This window comes from Vipera ursinii (assembly GCF_947247035.1).
Source record: "Vipera ursinii genome assembly, chromosome: Z".
Lineage (NCBI taxonomy): Eukaryota > Metazoa > Chordata > Lepidosauria > Squamata > Viperidae > Vipera > Vipera ursinii.
Window position 1 is genome coordinate 74,233,406 of NC_139517.1, and position 21,011 is coordinate 74,254,416.

The 21,011-nt window shown below is 44.0% G+C and overlaps 1 protein-coding gene across 3 annotated transcripts; it reads left to right on the forward strand.

Moving 5' to 3' along the window:
• Nucleotides 1-16,051: 16,051 nt before the first annotated feature.
• CCR4 (C-C motif chemokine receptor 4) lies at nucleotides 16,052-21,011 on the forward strand. 3 transcript variants are annotated; one of them, XM_083379125.1, is made up of 2 exons: nucleotides 16,052-16,064; nucleotides 18,658-21,011. In XM_083379125.1, exon 2 carries the CDS (start codon nucleotides 18,665-18,667, stop codon nucleotides 19,736-19,738), a length of 1,074 nt encoding a protein of 357 aa, XP_083235251.1. In that variant the 5' UTR covers nucleotides 16,052-16,064; nucleotides 18,658-18,664; the 3' UTR covers nucleotides 19,739-21,011. The 3 variants fall into 3 exon arrangements, with proteins under 3 accessions (XP_083235251.1, XP_083235250.1, XP_083235252.1); XM_083379124.1 differs by lacking the exon at nucleotides 16,052-16,064 and adding an exon at nucleotides 16,664-16,802; XM_083379126.1 differs by lacking the exon at nucleotides 16,052-16,064 and adding an exon at nucleotides 17,028-17,062.

Consider the following 21,011-nt stretch of genomic DNA (forward strand, 5'->3'; position numbering starts at 1 on the left):
CATAAAAGGAGGAGGACTTGTATAAACAGTTAGAAATCTGTCTAGGATAAGACCCACATTGGACCCCATGGAAGTCTCAGGAGGGCACACAGGTACAGTAGGAATTGCTGGAGGAGTGAACTACATCCATGGGACAAGAAATTACATGTCTGTACTCTGTTGATTTTTATTCCAGCTCTTGCACATACACACACATTAATAAACCTATTCATACTTCTCACTACACTACTATATATCCTGAAGGTGGTAACTTTAAGCATTTACCTCTACACCAGGGGTGTCAAACTCAATTTCATTGAGGGCCGCATCAGCATTGCGGTTGCCCTCAGGGGGCCGGGTGGGTATGGCCAGGGTGGGCGTGGCCTACTGGGTGGGTGTGGCCAGGGTGCTTGTGGCCTACTGGGTGGGCATGGCCAGCTCTACATCATTCGCATCAAGGGTGCCTATGGGGGCCTGGGCAGGAGTGGGACAGATCTGAGGGTCAAGGCAGTCGGGGCCGTTCCCTCACTGTTTCCAGGATGGCTTTGTGGGCCGCATGAAACCACTTCGCGGGCCGGATCCGGCCCCCGGGCCTTGTGTTTGACATGTCTGCTCTACACTATTCTGTTCAAGGGTACTGTACCTCTGTTGGAGCAATCATTCAGAACTATACTGAAGTCTATTTTCCTAGAAATTCACATCATAATATGAGGGATTTTTTTAAAAAATCAGTTTAAATTGAGCTTGAATCCTGCAGGCTTCTTGGACGTACATTTTTCATGATGGCTACCTCTTAATGATAGATAATAGATCTTGTGTGGCATTCCATTGGGAGTGTGTGTGGAAAAGTGCTAACCTATCTCCCATCTGTGCCCTTTCTCAAGTTTTTTTTCAGTTGCTGTTCCCAAGATTTGGGTTCCAGTTCCCATATCAACCATGTCATTCTTCTTCATGGGCACGAAGGACCTTACAGATAATCTTCAGACGAGGGAAGGAATAAGCCTGCAAATAACTTGCAAAAAGGGTTGCACAGTTCTGTGAAAGAAGAATTGAAAAGAAACTTGAAATAACCCTCAAAATAATAATTTAAAATAAGATCAACAGATCTGGGATTAAAGCTGATCCATCAAAATTCTATGTCAAATATAGCTTTCTCAGATAAAGTATCTGAATAGATGGATATCTGATTTCATTTGTGGGAGATATAAAAATTGTGAAAGTTCATCAAACCAAAAGGCTTGGTTTTGTGATTTATTTTTGTTTTTCCCCATTCCATTTTAACAAACAGAAGTACATAAATGTGATCTACCACAAAACACATTTACCAGAAGAAAAAGCAGCAAGGTGCACTCTTCAAACCACTAGTCTCCCATGAAATTTACTGTTTTTTTCTTGGAACATGTCTCATATACAAAGCTCTGGACTGCAGCCACTCACCACATTTTTCCTAAGGATACTAATGCAATCCATGTAATATTTGGTAGCATTATTGGGAAAAATGCTGACTTTGAAGACTGGTGCTTCTTTTTATAGTATATTTATTTGTTTGCTTATAAGATTTACTTATCACCCATCTTATTTCAAGGCAACATATCTGCATTTCAATACTGGAATACTTGAAGTTAAAGGTACCTTAAAAACAACAAAGCAACTTTTGGGTCTAGTGAGTATAGAGAAGGCTTTATCAAGGCAGAGAATTCTGAACATACTGATACTTTCTTGCACCAAGCTGATACTATATTTAGCATTCAAAAATTTAAAGAAAAATTGTTGTTGTTCTTAGTTGTGAAGTCGTGTCCGACCCATCGCGACCCCATGGACAATGTTCCTCCAGGCCTTCCTGTCCTCTACCATCTTCTGGAGTCCATTTAAGCTCACACCTACTGCTTCAGTGACTCCATCCAGCCACCTCATTCTCTGTCATCCCCTTCTTCTCTTGCCCTCAACCTTTCCCAGCATTAGGCTCTTCTCCAGTGAGCCCTTCCTTCTCATTAGGTGGCCAAAGTATTTGAGTTTCAACTTCAGGATCTGGCCTTCTAAAGAGCAGTCAGGGTTGATCTCCTCTAGGACTGACCGGTTTGAACGCCTTGCAGTCCAAGGGACTCGCAGGAGTCTTCTCCAGCACCATAGTTCAAAGGCCTCAATTCTTTAGCGCTCAGCCTTTTTTATGGTCCAACTTTCACTGCCATACATTGCAACTGGGAAGACCATAGCCTTGACTATACACACTTTTGTTGACAAGGTGATGTCTCTGCTTTTTAGTATGCTGTCTAGATTTGCCATTGCTTTCCTCCCCAGGAGCAAACATCTTTTAATTTCTTGGCTGCAGTCCCCATCTGCAGTGATCTTGGAGCCCAGAAAAATAAAATCTGTCACTATCTCCATTTCTTCCCCATCTATTTGCCAGGAATTGAGGGGGCCGGATGCCATGATCTTGGTTTTCTTAATGTTAAGTTTCAACCCAACTTTTGCACTCTCCTTCTTCACTCGCAACAAGAGGCTCTTTAGTTCCTCTTCACTTTCTGCCATTAGAGTGGTATCATCTGCATATCTTGGGTTGTTGATATTTCTCCCAGCAATCTTAATTCCAACTTTTAATTCATCTGGTCCTGCCTTTCTCATGATTAAAGAAAAGTAGAGGGCTTTAAATGACAAGGTTGGGTTTTGAAAAAAAAGCCTAAAAGGTGCCAAAGAGATATCCATTGGCCTTTTGTTACTCATTACACTGCACCACTTATACACTTCTAGCAGTAATAGAAGATGCTTTTTTGGGGGGTGGGGTTAGGACTTTTCTCTAAAAGCCATCCTAGTAGAAAAGGGATGCAGTTCATGGTAACACATAATTCTCAACCATCTTTTCTGTAGTTGTCTAATCACTATTACTGAAAATTAGTATTTCTTGATACTTTGATGCAAGAAGCACATGGATGCTATGCTGTAAACCCCTCTGTCAAAACCCATTCCTATTTTATTTCATTTCATTTCTATTTCATTCCACCTTTTCCTGGGTTTTGCCATACTTCCAAGGGGGAGGGGGGATATGCCTGCAGGGCTATTACTTTCACTTCCTCTATTCAGGGGTGTCAAACTGCCACCTCCTACTATGTGCAATCCTGCAAGGATATCTAAATATGCAGAGCAAAGAATTTGAATATCATAATAGAATGAAAAACACAGGAATTTTAAGACAACAGTTTTCTTGGAAGTGTCAGAGTCCTTACCAGCCCTGGTCCCACAAATGATAAATAATGGTTGATGAGGTAGCTGGCTAAGCAGGAACGGTCTGACCAGTGTTTAATGACGCAAAGTAATGGCAAACCACAGCATATAAAGTCAGCACTGGGAGTGAATTGAAAAGATTGCACAACCATTTGTCTAGGATGGTACAAGGGCATGGCGCTGGACTAGAAAATCTCCAAGATCCCTTCCAGCCCTTTCATTCTATGATTCTGTAATAGCTTGCTGTAATTTTGCACCCAGGAGATCTTTTCCCCAATAGCTTTGTAGCAGGGCTGGCTGAAAGGCTTTGCAGGAGCCTGGCCGGGGAGAGGGGAGCTTGGACAGCTGCTGCCAATTTTGGGCCTGGATCAGGCAGCAGGAAAGAAAAAGGAGGATAGAAAGGGGGTGGTGGTGGTGGTTGCTGCTGTTGGAAATAGACCAGGTGAAGTCAAAGAGGGATTGGAGGTTTTAAGCTGATCCCTTTCTGTGAAGGAGAGGAAAGGAGAAAGAGTGAGAGAGAGTGAGAAGGTGGAATTTTAGTGCTTTCTTTCGCAGGGGGGATATACCAAGCAGAGGCAAGAGAGAGTGAGGAGAAAGAAAGTTGCTGGGGTTGCTAAGTTCAGATTTTAACCATAAAAGACAGGGGAGAGGGGTTTGACACCGACAAGACCTGAGACTGTGAGCAATGACAGAAGAGAAGGAGAGGCTGGTCGTTGCTGCTTTGGAGACCAGCGGCCATATGAACTTTCACTGTTGCTACTTGTGCATGTTTTAGACATTGTGGGCAGTTGCCCTTGAAGGATGGGCTGTTACTGCAGAATGCTGCCTGGAGCCGGGGTTTTCCCCATCCCACTTGTTTCCAAATGGTCACTGGGAAATCACTGACTATTGCTGCTATGACTGCCAGGGGCTGTTAAACACCACCACATATTTACTATCAGAGTTAGTGTTATGTATGCAGGCATTTGCATAGCAACAGCCTTCAGGGGGCGTTGGCCTGGACAGTTTCGGCAGGAAACCTAGGGCCAACCCCATTGGCTGTTAGCTTACCTGGCCAGATATATAAGGAGGCCAGGTAGCCCTCATTCCCCAGTTCACTTCCCCTTCCAATAAAGAGCTGAACTCACACACCGGCTGGCGTCTCTCTTGCGTCGGACCCACTACACAATAGTGGCGACGAGGATGGGATTGCTGCTGACCAAGAGCTGAAGTCACTGGGGAAACGCTCCGCGAGCTGAAGGGAAAGGCATTTTTCCTTCTTCCCCCCACGACCGCCAGCCGAACCGGCAACGCCAAGCACCACATCCACGACCAACTGCCGCCATGGCTAGAGCCGGACAACCCAGTGAATTCGAGACCCGCCACCCCGAAACCTGGACCCGTTACCTGGCTCACGTTGAACTGTACATGCGGTTCAATCAGATATCGGAGGACGGTGCAAAGGCGGCCGCCCCGCTCTGCCTTGGGGAAACAGCGCTGCTGGAAGTTGCCACGAACCTGTTCCCCCAGGAGGCCATCAACACCGTCGCGTACCGAGACCTCGTGGCCAGGCTCAATGCACATTTCAGGCCCCGGTGCTCCAAGGTGGCCACACGGTCACAATTTGAGAAAAGGGACCAGCGCCCCGACGAGACCGGCGCCGACTTCCTCGCCGCCCTGTGGGAAGCTGCCGTCGCTTGCAGGTTCACAAATTTGGAGGAGCGACTACGGGACCGGCTGATTTGCGGCCTACGCGACAGGCGGTTGCAGGAGCGCCTGTTCGAAAGAGAGGAGGTCTCTCTCCAGGAAGCCGAGGACGCCGTCCTAGCACACGAAGCAACCTGCAGGGCCGTCCAAGCCTGCCAGGGAACCCGACCCGGCAACCAGGCAACCAGCGTCCACCGGCAAGGGGCCACAGAGGAGGATGACCTGAGCATCGACCTCCTCCAGCAGAAGTCGACCCCCGACCAGCAAGCCAGACGCCCAGACAGGCCCAGGCCTCCCAGCAACACCGCCGTTCCCCAGAGGTGCGCAGGGTGTGGTGGGAACCACATGCACAGCCTCTGCAAGTTCCGGTCCGCCACGTGCCAGGCCTGCAAGAAAACAGGCCACATAGCCGCCGTCTGCCGTAGCCGCCGCCCCCGGGAGGAGATCCACGAGCTGCAGCCGGAGGAACCACCATTTGTAGGTACTGGGGCCCCCACCAAAACAAAAATTGTCTATGTCGAGAGCCGGCTGGCCATTAACCACACAGCTAGCCGCCGGCTGCTCAAACCCAAAATTAGATTAGCAATCCGTTTGCAAGGCGTCCCTTGCAGCATGGAGCTTGACTCCGGATCAGCGGTCTCGATTATTTCGGACGAGACCCTTAACCACATAATTAGCCGGAGCAAGCAACGGATTAAATTATGGCCTACTAAATTAACCCTGACCGATTTTCAGAATTCGCCGGTCAAGGTGAAGGGGGAGGCCACCATTTCAGTGGGGTTTAAGGGTCGTGAAGGGCACCTGGACGTTGTAGTGGTAGAGGGCCGCAGAGCCAGCCTGGTCGGGCTGGACTGGTTTAAGGCCCTGGGAATCTCAGTATCCGGGATCCATCAGATCCAGGGGGACTCCATTGAGGCCGTTTGCCGGGAGTTCGCCGACGTCTTCGACGGGTCATTAGGCAAGTACACCGGGGCCCCCATATCGTTCAAGCTTAACTCGAACATCTCCCCCATTAGGGTCCGGCCATGGCGAGTCCTGTTTGCGCTCAAACACAAAATCGAGTGCGAACTAGACAAGTTGGTGGCCTAGGGAATCTTAGAGCCGGTAGATGGAGGGGAGTGGGAAACCCCCATCGTGACCCCCCTCAAATCCAATGGGGAAATAAGGATCTGCGCCGACTATAAGTGCTCGGTGAACCGCGCCCTAAACCCGCACGCTTACCCGGTTCCCGCGGTCAGCCACGTTCTCGCTTCCCTCCAAGGTGGCGCCACATTTGCAAGGCTCGATCTTGCACAGGCGTACCAGCAACTCACGGTCACTAGGGAAACAGCTGACATCCAAACCATAGTAACCCATAGGGGGGCGTTCCGGGTGAACAGGCTGCAGTTTGGAGTCAGCGTTGCTCCCGGCATTTTCCAGGAGGTTATGGAAAAGACACTCAAGGGCATTCCAGGAGTCTGCCCCTATTTTGATGACATCCTGATCGCAGGAGCATCAGCAGAGGAACTGGCAGGGAGGCTTAGGGAAGTGCTGGCAAGACTGCGCACAGCTGGCCTCAAACTCAAAAAGGAAAAGTGCAGCATAGGTGTTCCTTCCACAGAATTTTTGGGGTTCAGAGTAGACGCCAGGGGAATCCACCCCACAGAATCCAAGGTGAGGGCCATCAAACTAGCACCCACACCCAAGAACAAAGCAGAGCTTCAGGCATTCCTGGGTCTGCTGAATTTCTACCATACATTCCTCCCACACAAGGCAGCCATCGCTGAACCGCTCCACAGGCTGCTAGACAAACAGGCAACATGGGCCTGGACAGCCACCCATGATCAGAGCTTCAAGGCCCTGAAGGCATTGCTGTCGGACAAGTCCACAGTAACCCGTTTCATCGAGTCCAAGCCCATTTGTATCACCTGCGATGCATCCCCTTATGGTGTGGGCGCTGTCCTAAGCCACCTTGAGCCCAACGGGGCACAAGTCCCCATAGCATACTATTCTAGGACACTGTCTGGAGCAGAAAGAAACTACGCCCAAATAGACAAAGAAGTCCTGGCAATCGTGGCAGGAATCAAGAAATTCCACGATTACTTATATGGCAGGGAGTTCACTGTCTTCAGGGACCACAAACCACTCCTGGGCCTGTTCACCACAGACAGGCAAACCCCCCAGATTCTGTCCCCCAGGATGCTCCGGTGGTCCATCTTCCTTGCAGCATACAATTGCAAGCTGGTGCACAAGCCAGGGAAGGAGATGGGCCACGCAGACGGTCTAAGTAGGCTCCCCTTAGACACACACGACCCAGACCCAGCACCAGCCACACAGATCCTAGCCCTGCAGGAACTACCCGAGTGTCCAGTTCTTGCCAAGGACATTGCCAGCCACACAGCCACAGACAACATCATGGGCAGGGTGCACTCATGGGTTTGCACAGGGTGGCAGGACAAATCCCCGGGACCAGAGTTTCAGGCCTATTTCATTAGACGCGATGAAATCTCCACACACAAGGGGTGCCTCCTTTGGGGTAGCAGGGTCATCATTCCACCCGCACTACGTGCCAGGGTATTGGACTCCTTACACGAAGGGCACCCGGGGGTGGCCAGGATGAAGGCACTGGCTAGGAGCTACCTCTGGTGGCCCGGGTTGGACAAGGAGGTTGAGGATCGGGTCAAGGCCTGTTATACATGCCAGAGATCCAGGCCAGAAGTGTCACATGCACCGGTACACCAGTGGGAGGCCACACACACGCCATGGTCCCGCATTCACATTGACTATGCGGGGCCATTCCAGGGTCAACTATTTTTAGTATTGGTGGACAGTCACTCCAAGTGGTTAGAGGTAGTCCCTGTCCCCAACATGATCTCGGGGAGGACAATCCAGGTGCTCAGAGCTCTCTTTGCCACACACAGCCTCCCCAACGTAATTGTGTCTGACAATGGGCCTCAGTTTACTGCTGCGGATTTCCAGGCGTTCTGGAAGGCGAACTGGATTAGGCACGCCACCTCCGCGCCTTTCCATCCATCTACCAATGGGCAGGCCGAACGGATGGTAAGGACGACCAAAGACGCACTCCGGCGCATCATCAGCGGGGACTGGCACCACAGACTGGCCAAATTTTTACTAGCCCAACACACAACACCATGCGTGGCTACTGGCAAGAGCTCAGCAGAACTGCGATGGGGACGGCGCCTCATCACCAAGCTGGGCCGCCTACACCCAGACCGGGTAGCAGCCGAAACCGGAAGGGCAACATCACCATCATCGCCAGCATCACTACCATCACCATTGCCATCATCACCCACACACAGGGTCCTCAACCTGGGGGACCTGGCCTGGGCAAGGAACTATGGGGCTGGACATCCTTGGGTTCCGGGGACAGTGGTCGGGAAAACAGGACCCCTTTCGTACATTGTAGGGGTAGAGGGGGACAGACGCATAAGGCGACACATCGATCAGCTCAGAGGAAGAGTCCCTGAGCACGTCACACACGCCCCTGAGCGCGTCACACACGTCCCTGAACTCAATACACACGATCAACAGGAGGCCCACACTCCAGGAGGGGTCAACCCAGCTGAGGACGTCACAGGGCAGGGACCAGAGGAGGAGGACTTCCTGATGCCAGCTCCTTGCAGCCCTGCACAAAGGCCTCAGGAACCCACGGTCCAAGCCCAGGGGCCCAGCACACCCAGACGATCCACCCGTCCACACAGGACACCAGCCTACCTGTCGGACTATGTGTGCAAGCCCTGACCTAGCCGGCCCTCTCTTTTTCCTGCAATTCCCTCGTCATCATAAAAAATAATAAAAGGCATGCATGATTTAAAGGCAAAAGCCTTGGTGGAGCAGTGGGCTAATGCCTCCTTAAGTAACACCAGCTGCCTGCAATTAGTGAAGGTTCGAGTCCCACCAGGCTCAAGGTAGACTCAGCCTTCCATCCTTCCGAGGTAGGTAAAATGAGGACCCAGATTGTTGGGGGCAATAAGCTGACTTTGTAATAATGCCGCTTGGGGCCCCCCGAAAGCCCTAATAAGCAGGCATATACATAGAATGAAGGCTATTGCTAGATTGTGCTTTAGATTGTAAGCCACCCTGAGTCTTCGGAGAAGGGCGGGATATAAATGGGATTTTAAAAAAAATGCACACACTGACACACGCATGCACATACACACACCTTCCTTTCCCTTCCCAGCTTCCGAAGCCTAAAGTTCCAATGCAGAAAGAAAATGAGAGCAAGTGAGAGGAAGGGAAAGAAAAGATGGGGGCGCAAAAAAAAGGGAGGAAAAGCATGACCCGGAATTTGTGACTCAGAATGTCTGTGAGGGCGACACCCCCTGCCTTTATCTCTCTCTCTCTCCTCACTCTCTGCATCTCCACCACCAATATAAGCCCCGCATGCGCGGAAAACCCAGCAATGGAGCCTAATTGTTTACCTCTTCCAGGCGATGGGAGAGGAGCGGGCCAATTGCCTTCCCAGCAGCCAGGACTGGCACTTTCCCAGCCAGCTGAGGATTGCAGGACTGAGCTCCCTCAGGGCCCTGGCTTGCAGGAGAGCTGGCCCGCTCAGCAGAGGCTCTGGCGGGCCACTCCCAGGGCGGATCCCGGGGCTACCACGTGCGGCTCCCTGGCCACGTGTGCCTCAGATGGGGCCAGCCTGGGAAAGGGACTTCCTGGTTGCCCTTCTTCCATGGGGAAGGGCGGCCAGGCGCAGGGCCAATCAGGAGCCCCACGAGGGGGCAAGTCTGCATGAGAGAGAGAGAGAGAGAGAGAGAAAGGAAGGAAGCACAAGTGACTCTCTGGTGGAGGAGGCTGGGAGCCACAGGAGATGGCTGAAAGAGCCACATGCAGCTCCGGAGCCACAGGTTGCCAGCCCATGGACTAGATATGACATTCTGATATGAATACACTATCAATGATAAGCAATGAGATTGTTAATATTCTACATCATTCTAACCATCTCTAACCATACTGCATCACTTTCTCATAATCTCTGGCCAACTGAAGTGACATTAAAACCTAAGAGAAGCACGAAAGGCATTTTCTTCAATTCCTAGCCAAGATTCCTACTTTTGCCATATAATAATCAGTAGTCACTCAAATTTATTATATATTACAATGGCATTTTCTCACTGGTTATATATATAGCCATCTACCTAGGATATTTCCTCTTATCAGACTGCACACAGGTATCCCAATTGTCAATGATTCTAGAAGCATCTACTTTTAATTGTGCTTGTGCACCATCTAACACAACTGAAACACTATTGAAATCTTAACTACTAAATCTGTCTGGATTTACATTCTCACTTCTCATATCCCAAGGGACTTTAGGCAAGGGAACAGATTTAAGCTTTAAAACATTCACAATAAGTTCCAGCTGAACCTGGAACTCTCCTTCTGGAATTCCCCTCTGCCCATTCTCGAGTAGCGATAGAGCGTAGATGTTAACATTTTTCAGGAGCCAACCTGGCTAAAATTAATATTTGTTCTTCCTGAACTGACTCTGGCATTGCAGCCCACACTCAAGAAACCCATTTTTAAGTATAAGTGTGCTCTAACACAGGGGTCCCCAACCCCCGGTCCACAGACCGGTATCAGTCTGTGGCCAGTTAGGAACAAGGCCACACAGCTGGAGGGATGTGGCAAATCTTCAGGGGTCTGGGCAGGAGCGGGAGAGTGGCAGGGCAGAAGCCGGCTTGCTCAGTGCAAAGGTTCTCCAGCGGATACACTTGCAACTGACTTGCAACATCTGAGTTCAGTATCCTTCCTCCTCTTCCTCTTCCTGCTTCTTGTGCTCTCTCTTTTTTTGCCTCCTCCTCCTCCTCCCCTTCCTGCATCCTCTCCCAGCTGCTACTTTTTCTTCCTCCTCCTCTTCTTTCTCTCTTTCCTCCTTTCCTCCACCCGGCACCCCAGCTGGGCTCCTGATCCCTTCGCGCAAGTCTCCAAGTTTGCAAGGCAAGCATGTGCCAACCCAACTTGTAACCAAGGGCTTTCCACAAACCTTGTTGGAGGGTGATCCCAACCCAAGGTATGTGTTTGTGAGGGTGTTTTCTCAGGGTGCAAATAGAGACAAGGAGAAACTACCTTTCACTTTACGTAATGCATCTTCAAGGGAATCTATCTCTCGTTTGCACCTTTTCTAAGACCGCTGAGGATTTTTTTGCTGTTGTTTTGATAGTGCTCCAGTGCATCATGTTTTGGCAATTTCCTGCCTGCTTTTCGTGGTTTAATTTGGTATGTATGTGTGTGTTCACGCTCCTTTCTTCATGTAGCTCTCAAGTTTGCAAGCCAAGCGCACTCCTATCCAGCTTCCAATTGGGGAGGGGAGAAGCTACATTTCCTCTTAAGCACTGTGTCTTCAAGGGAATCCCTCTCTCTCATCTACACTTTTCCCAAGGCTGCTGGGCTTGCGCAGTGCCCTCCCTCCCTCTCCCTTTTTCTTTTTGAATGGTTTTTTCAGCAGTTCCTCAACGTGCTGGGTGTTTGGGTTTTTTTTTCTGGACCGCTAAGTTTAGAATTGTCTCTTTTCCTTCCCACTTTCTTAGAAGCAGAAAGTTAATGGTCTAATGTAATTACAATATAATAATAATAATAATAATAATAATAATAATAATAATAATAATAATAATAATAATAGAAATAAAATGCATTACTAATTTGTTAGAAAATTTAGAATAAATATAATGAATCATCCTGAAACTTAAACCCTCGCCCCCCCCCCCCCGGTCCATGGAAAAATTGTCTTCATGAAACCGGTCGCTTGTGCCAAAAAGGTTGGGGACCTCTGCTCTAACACTGGAGTCCCCAACCCCCGGGCCGCAGACCAATACCGGGCCACTGCCAGTTAGGAACCGGACCATGCAGCTGGAGGGATGTGGCAAATCTGCAGGGGTCTGGGCAGGAGCGGGAGAGTGGCAGGGCAGAAGCCGGCTTGCATAGTGCAAAGGTTCTCCAGTGGATGCGCATGCAACTGACTTGCAACATCTGAGTTCAGTATCCTTCCTCCTCTTCCTGCTTCTTCTCCCTCCTGCTACTTTTTCTTCCTCCTCCTCTTCTTCCTCTCTTTCCTTTCCCCCTCCCAGCATCCCAGTTGGGCTCCTGATCCCTTTGTGCAAGTTTCCAGTTTGCAAGGCAAGCGTGCGCTAGTCCAGCTTGCAACCAGGGGCTTCCCTAAAACCTCATTGGAGGGTGTGTTTGTGAGGGTGCTTTCTCAGGGTGCAAATAGGGGCAAGGAGAAGCTACCTTTCATTTTAAGCACTGCGTCTTCAAGGGAATCTCTCTCTTATTTGCACCTTTTCTAAGACCGCTGAAGATTTTTTGCTGTTGTTTTGATGGTGCTCCAGGTTCCTCATGTTTTGGCAATTTCCTGCCTGCTTTTTGTGGTTTAATTTGGTTTGTGTGTACGTGTGCACGTGTGTGTTCACGGTCCTTTCTTCATGCAGCTCTCAAGTTTGCAAGCCAAGTGTGCTCCTACCCAGCATGCAATGGGGGAGGGGGGAGGGGAGAAACTACATTTCCCCTTAAGCACTGTGTCTCCAATGGAATCCCTCTCTCATCTGCACCTTTCCAAGGCTGCTGGGCTTGCGCAGTGCCCCCCTTCTCATTCTCTTTGTTTTTGAATGGTTTTTTCAGCACTTCCTCAATGTGATGAATCATTCTGAAACCTTCCCCCCCCCCAGTCCATGGAAAAATTGGCTTCCATGAAACCGGTCCCTGGTGCCAAAAAGGTTGGGATCCTCTACTCTAACATTACCAATATTGCCATAAATTCAGCATATGGACTCGATTTTTCCTTTATATATATATATATATATATATATATATATATATATATATATATATTAGTCCATATATATATATATGGACTACTGTAACGCTCTCTACATGGGGCTGCCCTTGAAGACCACTCGGAGGCTTCAACTGGTGCAGAATGCGGCCGCGCGAGTTGTAATGGGGGTTTCCCGATACTCCCATGTAACACCTCTACTCCGCGAGCTGCATTGGCTTCCGGTTGCCCTCCGGGTGAAATTCAAGGTGCTGGTTATCACCTATAAAGCCCTACATGGCCTGGGTCCGGGTTATTTGAGGGAACACCTGCTGCCGGCATCAAACGCCCAGTGCGCTCCCACAGGGAGGGTCTGCTCAGGGTTCCGCCGGTGAGAGATTGCCGGCGGGTGACACCCAGGGATAGGGCCTTCTCGGTGGGAGCGCCTGCCCTCTGGAACCAGCTGCCGGTGGAGCTGAGGACTGCTCCCGACCTCCGATCATTCCGCCAGGGCCTGAAGACCTGGCTCTTTGAGCTCTCGGGCCCAGGCTGAGGAGAATAATTTTAACCGGGGTTTTTAAGTGTACAGGGTGAATTTAATTACTTTTTAACTGGTTTTAACTTTTGTATGTTTTGATTTTTAATTCCCTGTAAACCGCCCTGAGTCCTCAGGGAAAGGGCGGTATACAAATGCAACTATATATATATATATATATATATATATATATATATATATATATATATATATATATATATATATATATATATATATATATATATACCATACTTGCTCTTCTCTTCTGAACATGGTTAAATTATCAATAAACTAGTGGCACTATGTGTGAGATTCTTTATCAGGAGATTCTCCCAAAGGTTTCCTCTCTGCCTCTTCATAAACCTCTCCTCTCTGGGTAACAGCTAACACCTGTTCTTTCAAGAAACTTTCTTGATGAATCCAGGACCAACTCATTCAGAGATATTTCCATTTCATTTCACAATTGCTGGTCATTGAGATCTACCAATAAAAGAACTGTCATTTTCATTGTGCCTCCCTTTAAAACACAAGAATATCCTACGTCTGTTGCTTCCATCTATTTCTGAGCAATCTCTAAAAATCATACATCATGGAGCACATTGAGGAGGATCCATGTCAGTTCCATTGCCACTTTCTGTCCTATTTTTTCTCCTACATCAAGATTTTTATTTTTTTTTACTGCTGCATTGGTTAAACGACAACCATGCTTAGCCCTACTGGTCTACAGGGAAAGGGTTGAATTTCCTAGTTCTGTGCTTTAGCCACTGATGCCAATTAGATATATTTCTCAGGCTAGATTCTGCATCCTCTCTTCAGTGTTTTCCCCCCACCCCAGATTCAAATTGTCCTTCAATCCTATTTGTGATAGAAAATTAAAGAAAAAAAATATACCATATGTCTCAAGGGGGTGTCTGTTTACCCTGACTGATAGGCAGTGTTCAAAGATACTGATTAACTTCAAAGATACTGATGAATAACAGTAGATGGATCCCTTGGAGCTTTCTGATCTTCCTAGGGCTTTTTGTCTATGCTGAGGTTCAAAATACTTGATTGTCACATTTTGTGATTTGCCAAACACGGGGATGGGGCATGCATATATATGCACAATATTGGATTTTACGCAAGCTACTGATCAGTTGTACTACAATATCAGTAACGTGTAAAATCCAAACATTTTTAAAAATGTCATTTTGGGTAAGCTATCATTGTAGGAATATATTTGCTTATCTTCCCTTTTCCGTGTAATGTTCTGTGGAACTTAAGATCCACAGTCACTGAGAATTTTTTCAAATACATAATTTGAATCTTCTTGTTTCATGGTGGAAATCTAATATTTCTGCACTGTGAAGAAAAAAAAATACAGGAAGTTATTTCATGTAGGTCAACTACACTATTAAACCCAATTTATATATTATATTCAGTGCTTTTTTTTTGTAAGAAAAAAGGTGCCAGAACTCATGTCTTGTTAATCTTTTATTTTAAAAATTATATATTCAGTTCTTAACATAAATTTAATTTATTGTATTTAAGACAAGGGTTCATAGTAAATTTTACACTAAAAATTTAAAAAAGATTTTCAATTCATCAATGATTTTTTAAAATAAAGAAATTATTTACCTTTCGCACGTAGTCAGTCACTGTACACACACCCACAAACGTCAGTTGTGTAACGAAACATAATGGTTGATGCTCACAGTAAGCACTCAACATGATCACATGACCAATCACAAGCTGAGCAGTACCACAAGCTGAGCAGCGCCATCACAACCAGTGCAGATGAAGCACACATCCATCAGACTCGACACACAAGCAGCCCACATGCACCATTTAAATGACTTTTCCGCCAACTTGCTAAGCTTGACAGAGCAATTCAAGTCCACATGGACCAAACATCAAATTTTCAAAAGTTACTTTTAAAATTTGGAAAATCTGTTGAAAAAAGCTGCCGGAACTCCATTCCAGTGCGTTCTATGACAACAACAAAAAAAACCACTGATTATACTTAAAGTTATTGACTGAAAATTTCAGCTAGGTAGAATTATACATCCAGATCCGTCTGGATTTATTTGAAAATGGAATATATTTAGCCCTGTCGGAAAATTATGAAACCAAACTTCTTCTTTTTTTCAAAATTGAAACTCATCAGTTTGCACCATGAAATAGACCTATATTACAGGGGTGTCAAACTGCCGGCCCACAGGCCAGTTGCATCAGCACGTGATGTGGCAAGTTTGGCACCCATGTTATATTAGGAATAGTGTGGAAAGGTTGGAGAATAATTTAGGAGCTCAAGTAAGAATGGTTCAGTTCAAAACAAAGATCATAATTAGACAGCTAAAAAAAAACTAGCATAGTTTACTTGCTATGCTGTCCAGAATCCTGTGTCCTTCATGTTCTAACATAATTGTCTCTGGGAAAATAATTATTTTTAAAACAATAAATACTTTGATTTTTTTTCAATACAATTTGATTTCTGCACAGATCATATTTTATTCAAGCATTCCACAAGTAGAAATGCTATCATAAACATCATGCATACCCAGGGTATCTTCTTTTCAATCTGCTTTGATTGCAGAAAAGATGTGAAAAGACCCGAAGAGAAACTTTAGAAAGAAAAAAAGTTTAATGATACATACAATTATTAAACTTTTTGAAATAAACAGAATGTGTTTTTCTTAAGAGCTAGATAATGCTCCTAGTGCAGAAAACAGTGAATGTGTGAAATTAGCCCGATGCTGTTCACAAGAGGGCGTTAGTGAGGCTTCTTCCATTCATCTACAGAAAGGTAATGCATACTTCAATGAATTCAGTCTATCTCACTTAATTTACACCACTTCCTTAGCCAGAAGGTACATTACGCTTATGTAAGATATCTCTTATCTTCGTGGACAGGTAAATATATATATTAAGTGTGGTATAGCTTTTTTGCTTGTATTTTTTTTCTTTACTCCATCTCTAATAGTAGAATTTGCTTTAGATTTTTTTCCCCAAAAGAAAAGAGGCATTTGAAGAATTTACAAATTGAATAGTGTTTCTGAATTACTATTTGATAATTTGTATGGTGATCTGGCAGGTCTCATGTTCATGATTATGCTATATCAAAGTTTAAGACATCTTCTCTCAAAGGACGTTCTTTCACTGTGATACTAGTACTAATGTCACAGCTAAGATGATATCTGTTCTTAGGACATTGTTGGCGAATTTCTCTTCTTTCTAGAGAAATTAACAGAATTTGTCTTTTCAATTATTCTTTACAGAGGAAAAAAAATTGGAAACATAATTTATGTCCAACTCTACTAACACTTTTAACCATATTTTTTAAACAATGAACCTCTTATTGTGCTTAATGATTTGAAAATTGGGAAATTACTTACATTTTTGTAAATCAGCCCCCTCATGTTACTTTGCAAAAAATGAAGGCACTTATATAGCACAAATCTGTAACTGCCTACAGAAAGCTCTCTGAGCTGAATTAAGCTTTCTAAGAAGTAACTGTGTATCATTTAAAGGACATTTTGGGACTATGTAACTCTTTATTTTACAGTACTACAACATATACAAACTAATCATATATATGCTTATTCAAAAGAAAATCTACTGGAGCTCAACAATATTTACTTCCAGGTAAAGGTATGTGGGATTGAGAACAATGAATTATGGGTTTTATTTTCATGAAAGGCTAAAGTGGTCAGGGATAAGATCTGCAATATGCAAATCAACAAAACTTACACATTCATTTCCTTTGAGATAAGATCTCCTTGCACTGTGATCCACAATTGTTGCTACAGTTAATCACAGGAACTCTTAAGGGTAGGACTGGCAGAATCTTCAACCAATCCTACAACCATACCTAGCCATCCATTTCACCAATCCAGACTAAACTTCAGCAGGTATGATGAACAAAATAGACAAGCTTCTGTGTTGATATATTAGGCTTTTGTTTATGAAATTGATTTAATTTCATAAATTTTAATATATGAAAATGATAAAAGTGATACTCTACCTCTCAGAAATAAATCCGCTGATTACAAGGAGTTCGATTAGATCTCATTGTTTTTTCCTCTGTAGGAATTATCAATATGATTTCTGTTGCTGTGTAATAGATATAGAATTTAATGTAGACTTTCCTAACCTGACATCATCCAAGTGAGCTGGAGTCCGTTAAAGATCATCATGCTGCACTTAATGGATTTTTCTCCAAATTTTAGTATCCCTAGGAGTAAGATGTATATAATGCAAATCAACAATGATATATAGGTAATGAAAAGGAAAATAAGAGGAACAGTGAGATGAAAGGGATATACAGAAGCAATACAAATAAAACTGAATTGCAATTGTTAATTATATAGTGTAGCATTATTCTTTAAACAATGCTGAAAGCATAAATGTCCTGGCATTTCATTAATTGATTAAAATGAGTAAAACTTGCAATAGTATTTTTAAAAATATTATCTGAGATCAATATATTTGTGCTATGGTAAAGATTCAGAAAATTAAAACAACCGTAATGTTAAAGGCAGAAAGAAAAAGATTCAGAAGAAGGTTAACATAAAGAGGGAAGAAGCATATTCATGAATTCTGGAACTAATTCTTTACATGTGGAGCAAGAGGGTCAGATATTGTTTTAAAAGTGAATTTTTGATCTGTATGAGTGACTAAAAAAAAGATAATGAATACCTTATTGCTTCAGGGTAAGATAATTCTTAATCTGGCAGGAGGTTGTATAGGATAAGAGAAATAGAAAATTAGAGACGACTGCAACAGCAGTTGGATAGGGTTGATTATTCTATAGAAAATGTAGTGTCTTCAGCACAAAGAATCTAAAGTTCAACAATGGGCAATATTTTATTAGACTAAGTACTACGAACGGGTGAATGTTCAAGTTCTTCAACAGTTTGCATGAGATCAAGTGGCACGCGTGCACGTGCGCACACACACACAGAGTCACAGTCACAGTCACTGTCACAGTCACAGAATAATGGAAGGGACAGAAAACTCCAAAAACTGGCCTCACGGTCTTCAGGATGGAATCAAGAAACATCCAGACAAAGTGCTGAAATACTATAATCAACTATAATACATATTTTTCTCTTGCCTTGAACAAACTCCATCTGCTTCTAGTAAGGCAGAGAGAAGTATGGACATTTTTTTTTGAAGTAGCAAAGCCAGATAGTGTACTGCAATCTAGTTGCTGGAGGGAATGGTTTCTTCTACTCAGGAATGATATTAGAGGACTAGCAATTACATTGTTCAGTCTGAAGTCTCTGTTTTGGGTCGAAAATACATATCTTCCAAATCTGTATTTTCTTGTGATTTTTTTTTGAAATTATAATACAGTCAGACTAGTCTTATGTATGATCACTCTGAACCAATACCACTGAATTTAGTGGGCCTTCCAGTATAAGCATGTGTAGGATAGCAACATTAATTCCTCTGAGTAGAAAGCTATGAATTCCCGTGTTGATTTCTTAATCTTTTCATTTAGGTTTGCAATGATGTCTACCAGTACAGCAGCCAACATCGGCATGGAATCTTCTTCACTTACTGATTATGAATATGATTATTATGGCCCTCAAGTATGCATCAAAGATGCAGTAAGGAGCTTTGGATCATTGTTCCTTCCCACTCTTTACTCACTGGTCTTCTTGCTTGGTTTGACTGGCAATGCGCTTGTTGTCTTGGTACTATTGAAATACAAGAGGTTAAAAAGCATGACAGATATTTATGTACTCAATCTCGCCATTTCTGATTTGCTTTTTGTTCTTGCTCTTCCTTTTTGGTCTTACTTCATGGCTGATAATTGGGTGTTTGGAGATACTTTATGTAAAGTAGTCTCTTGGATATTCCAAATTGGATTTTTCAGTGGAATCTTTTTTATCATGCTCATGAGTATTGATAGGTATCTTGCCATTGTTCATATTGCATTTTCACTGAAAGCAAGAACCGCCACCTATGGCACTCTTACTAGTCTTATTGTATGGCTAGTGGCCATCAATGTCTCTCTTCCAGAACTCATATTTAGTTCATCAGTAAATGACTATAATCGTATTGAATGCAAATTAGTGTACCATAAGAATAGCACAGCATGGAAACTCTTTGCTTGTATGGAAATCAACATATTAGGCCTCATTGTGCCTTCCATCATCATTTCCTTTTGTTATGCAAGAATAGTTCTGACCTTGCTGCACAGTAGAAATAACAAGAAAAAGAAGGCAGTGAAGATGATCTTTGTTGTGGTGGTCGTGTTTTTTATGTGTTGGACACCTAACAATGTTATACTTTTTCTAAAATGTTTACATGATATGGGTATTCTTGGACAATGTGAATTCAGCAAAAATCTGGACTATGCAGATCAGGTGACTCAAATCCTAACATATTTTCACTGCTGTTTGAATCCAGTCATCTATTTCTTTATGGGACAAAAGTTCAAGTTATATATCAGACTGTTCTTCAAAAACTGTGTATTTTCAAAAATACTTTGTAAATTCTGTGGGTTCCATGAATCTTTCTATTCTGAGTCATCAGGTTCACGTTCTCAATCTTCTAGTGATGAAAAGACATTCTGAAATCTGAAACACTTGAAGCTGAACCAACGCAACAGAACAGTGATAACTATGATATGCCAACAAATAAGAACGGCTTCAAGTAAATTTTTAACATGGAAAAAGAAAAGCAGCTCATCCAACTTGGAAACATAAAAGCTATTTTGCATTGGATGCAACAATTACACAGAGATGTAAGTCATTTCAGTCCTACGGTCATATTTCTGACAAAGATATGAACTCTTTAAGTTTCCTTTCTAGTCATGGCATTAGGATACTTGTTTTACATATCTTTTGCTATCTAGGAAGTTTTTTTCTCTTTTCAAAGTTAAGGCAGCTTCAAATCAACTCTGCAGTTCACAAGTTTGGGTCCTCTGAGGCAACAGACAAGCTTGGAAATGACAGCAGTTGCATATCTCAAAGTCAGCAGTTCCCAAAATTTTTCAAAGTGGTTGTGTCAGTTGTGAGCAGAATTATTATCTTAAGTTAACTATCTTCCTTTATATGTCTCTTCAAAGGCAATTTTCATAAACCCCAGCTAAATAAATAAGTCTCAGAGAAAGTTATGGATCATTTGCCATGGCTAACACCCTTCGATCTCAGCGTAACTAGTACAGACAAGGGGTCGGAACTTTTTCTTTCCCTTCTTACCCCAATTCCCACAATCCTTGTAACAGGAAGATATCTTAATTTCTTGCAAACTAGATAATCCAAGAGTCTATCATAAGTTATAGTTTATACCTGTTGAATTTATATTAGAGGCTGCACCTATCTGAAAGCAGAAAAACATATCTACTTTCCTCCTTCAGGGAATTAAGATTACTCTAATAGTCTCAATTTCTTGTAGTTACAACATGTAGTTACATTTCACAAAATGTAGGCCATGTTCCTTTCATGAGAGAACTGTACAGATCTATCCATGTCTTACTGAATTGAAATGAAGTATAAAGACATATCACAGTATTATAAATTACTGCATTATGCATGCAGGAGAACATTGGCCATAATGCCAATCTTCACTTTCTCCTGTTGACAGGGACACTGAACTCCGCCTATCTTATTCAGAGTTTATACTATGATTTGGCAGAATTCATTATTTAGTGTCACACACATAACCTCACATCATGTTTTCAGATAAGTATGATGATATTATATTAAGTTAGTTTTAGTTTTTAGAAATCATTTAATGGAAAGCCATTTCAAGTAATAACACCATTAATACTCAGCTTTTTAAACATAAATAACCTTTGTTTTTTGTGGGCACTTGAAACTTAAGCACTGTATTACTTAATTGTCT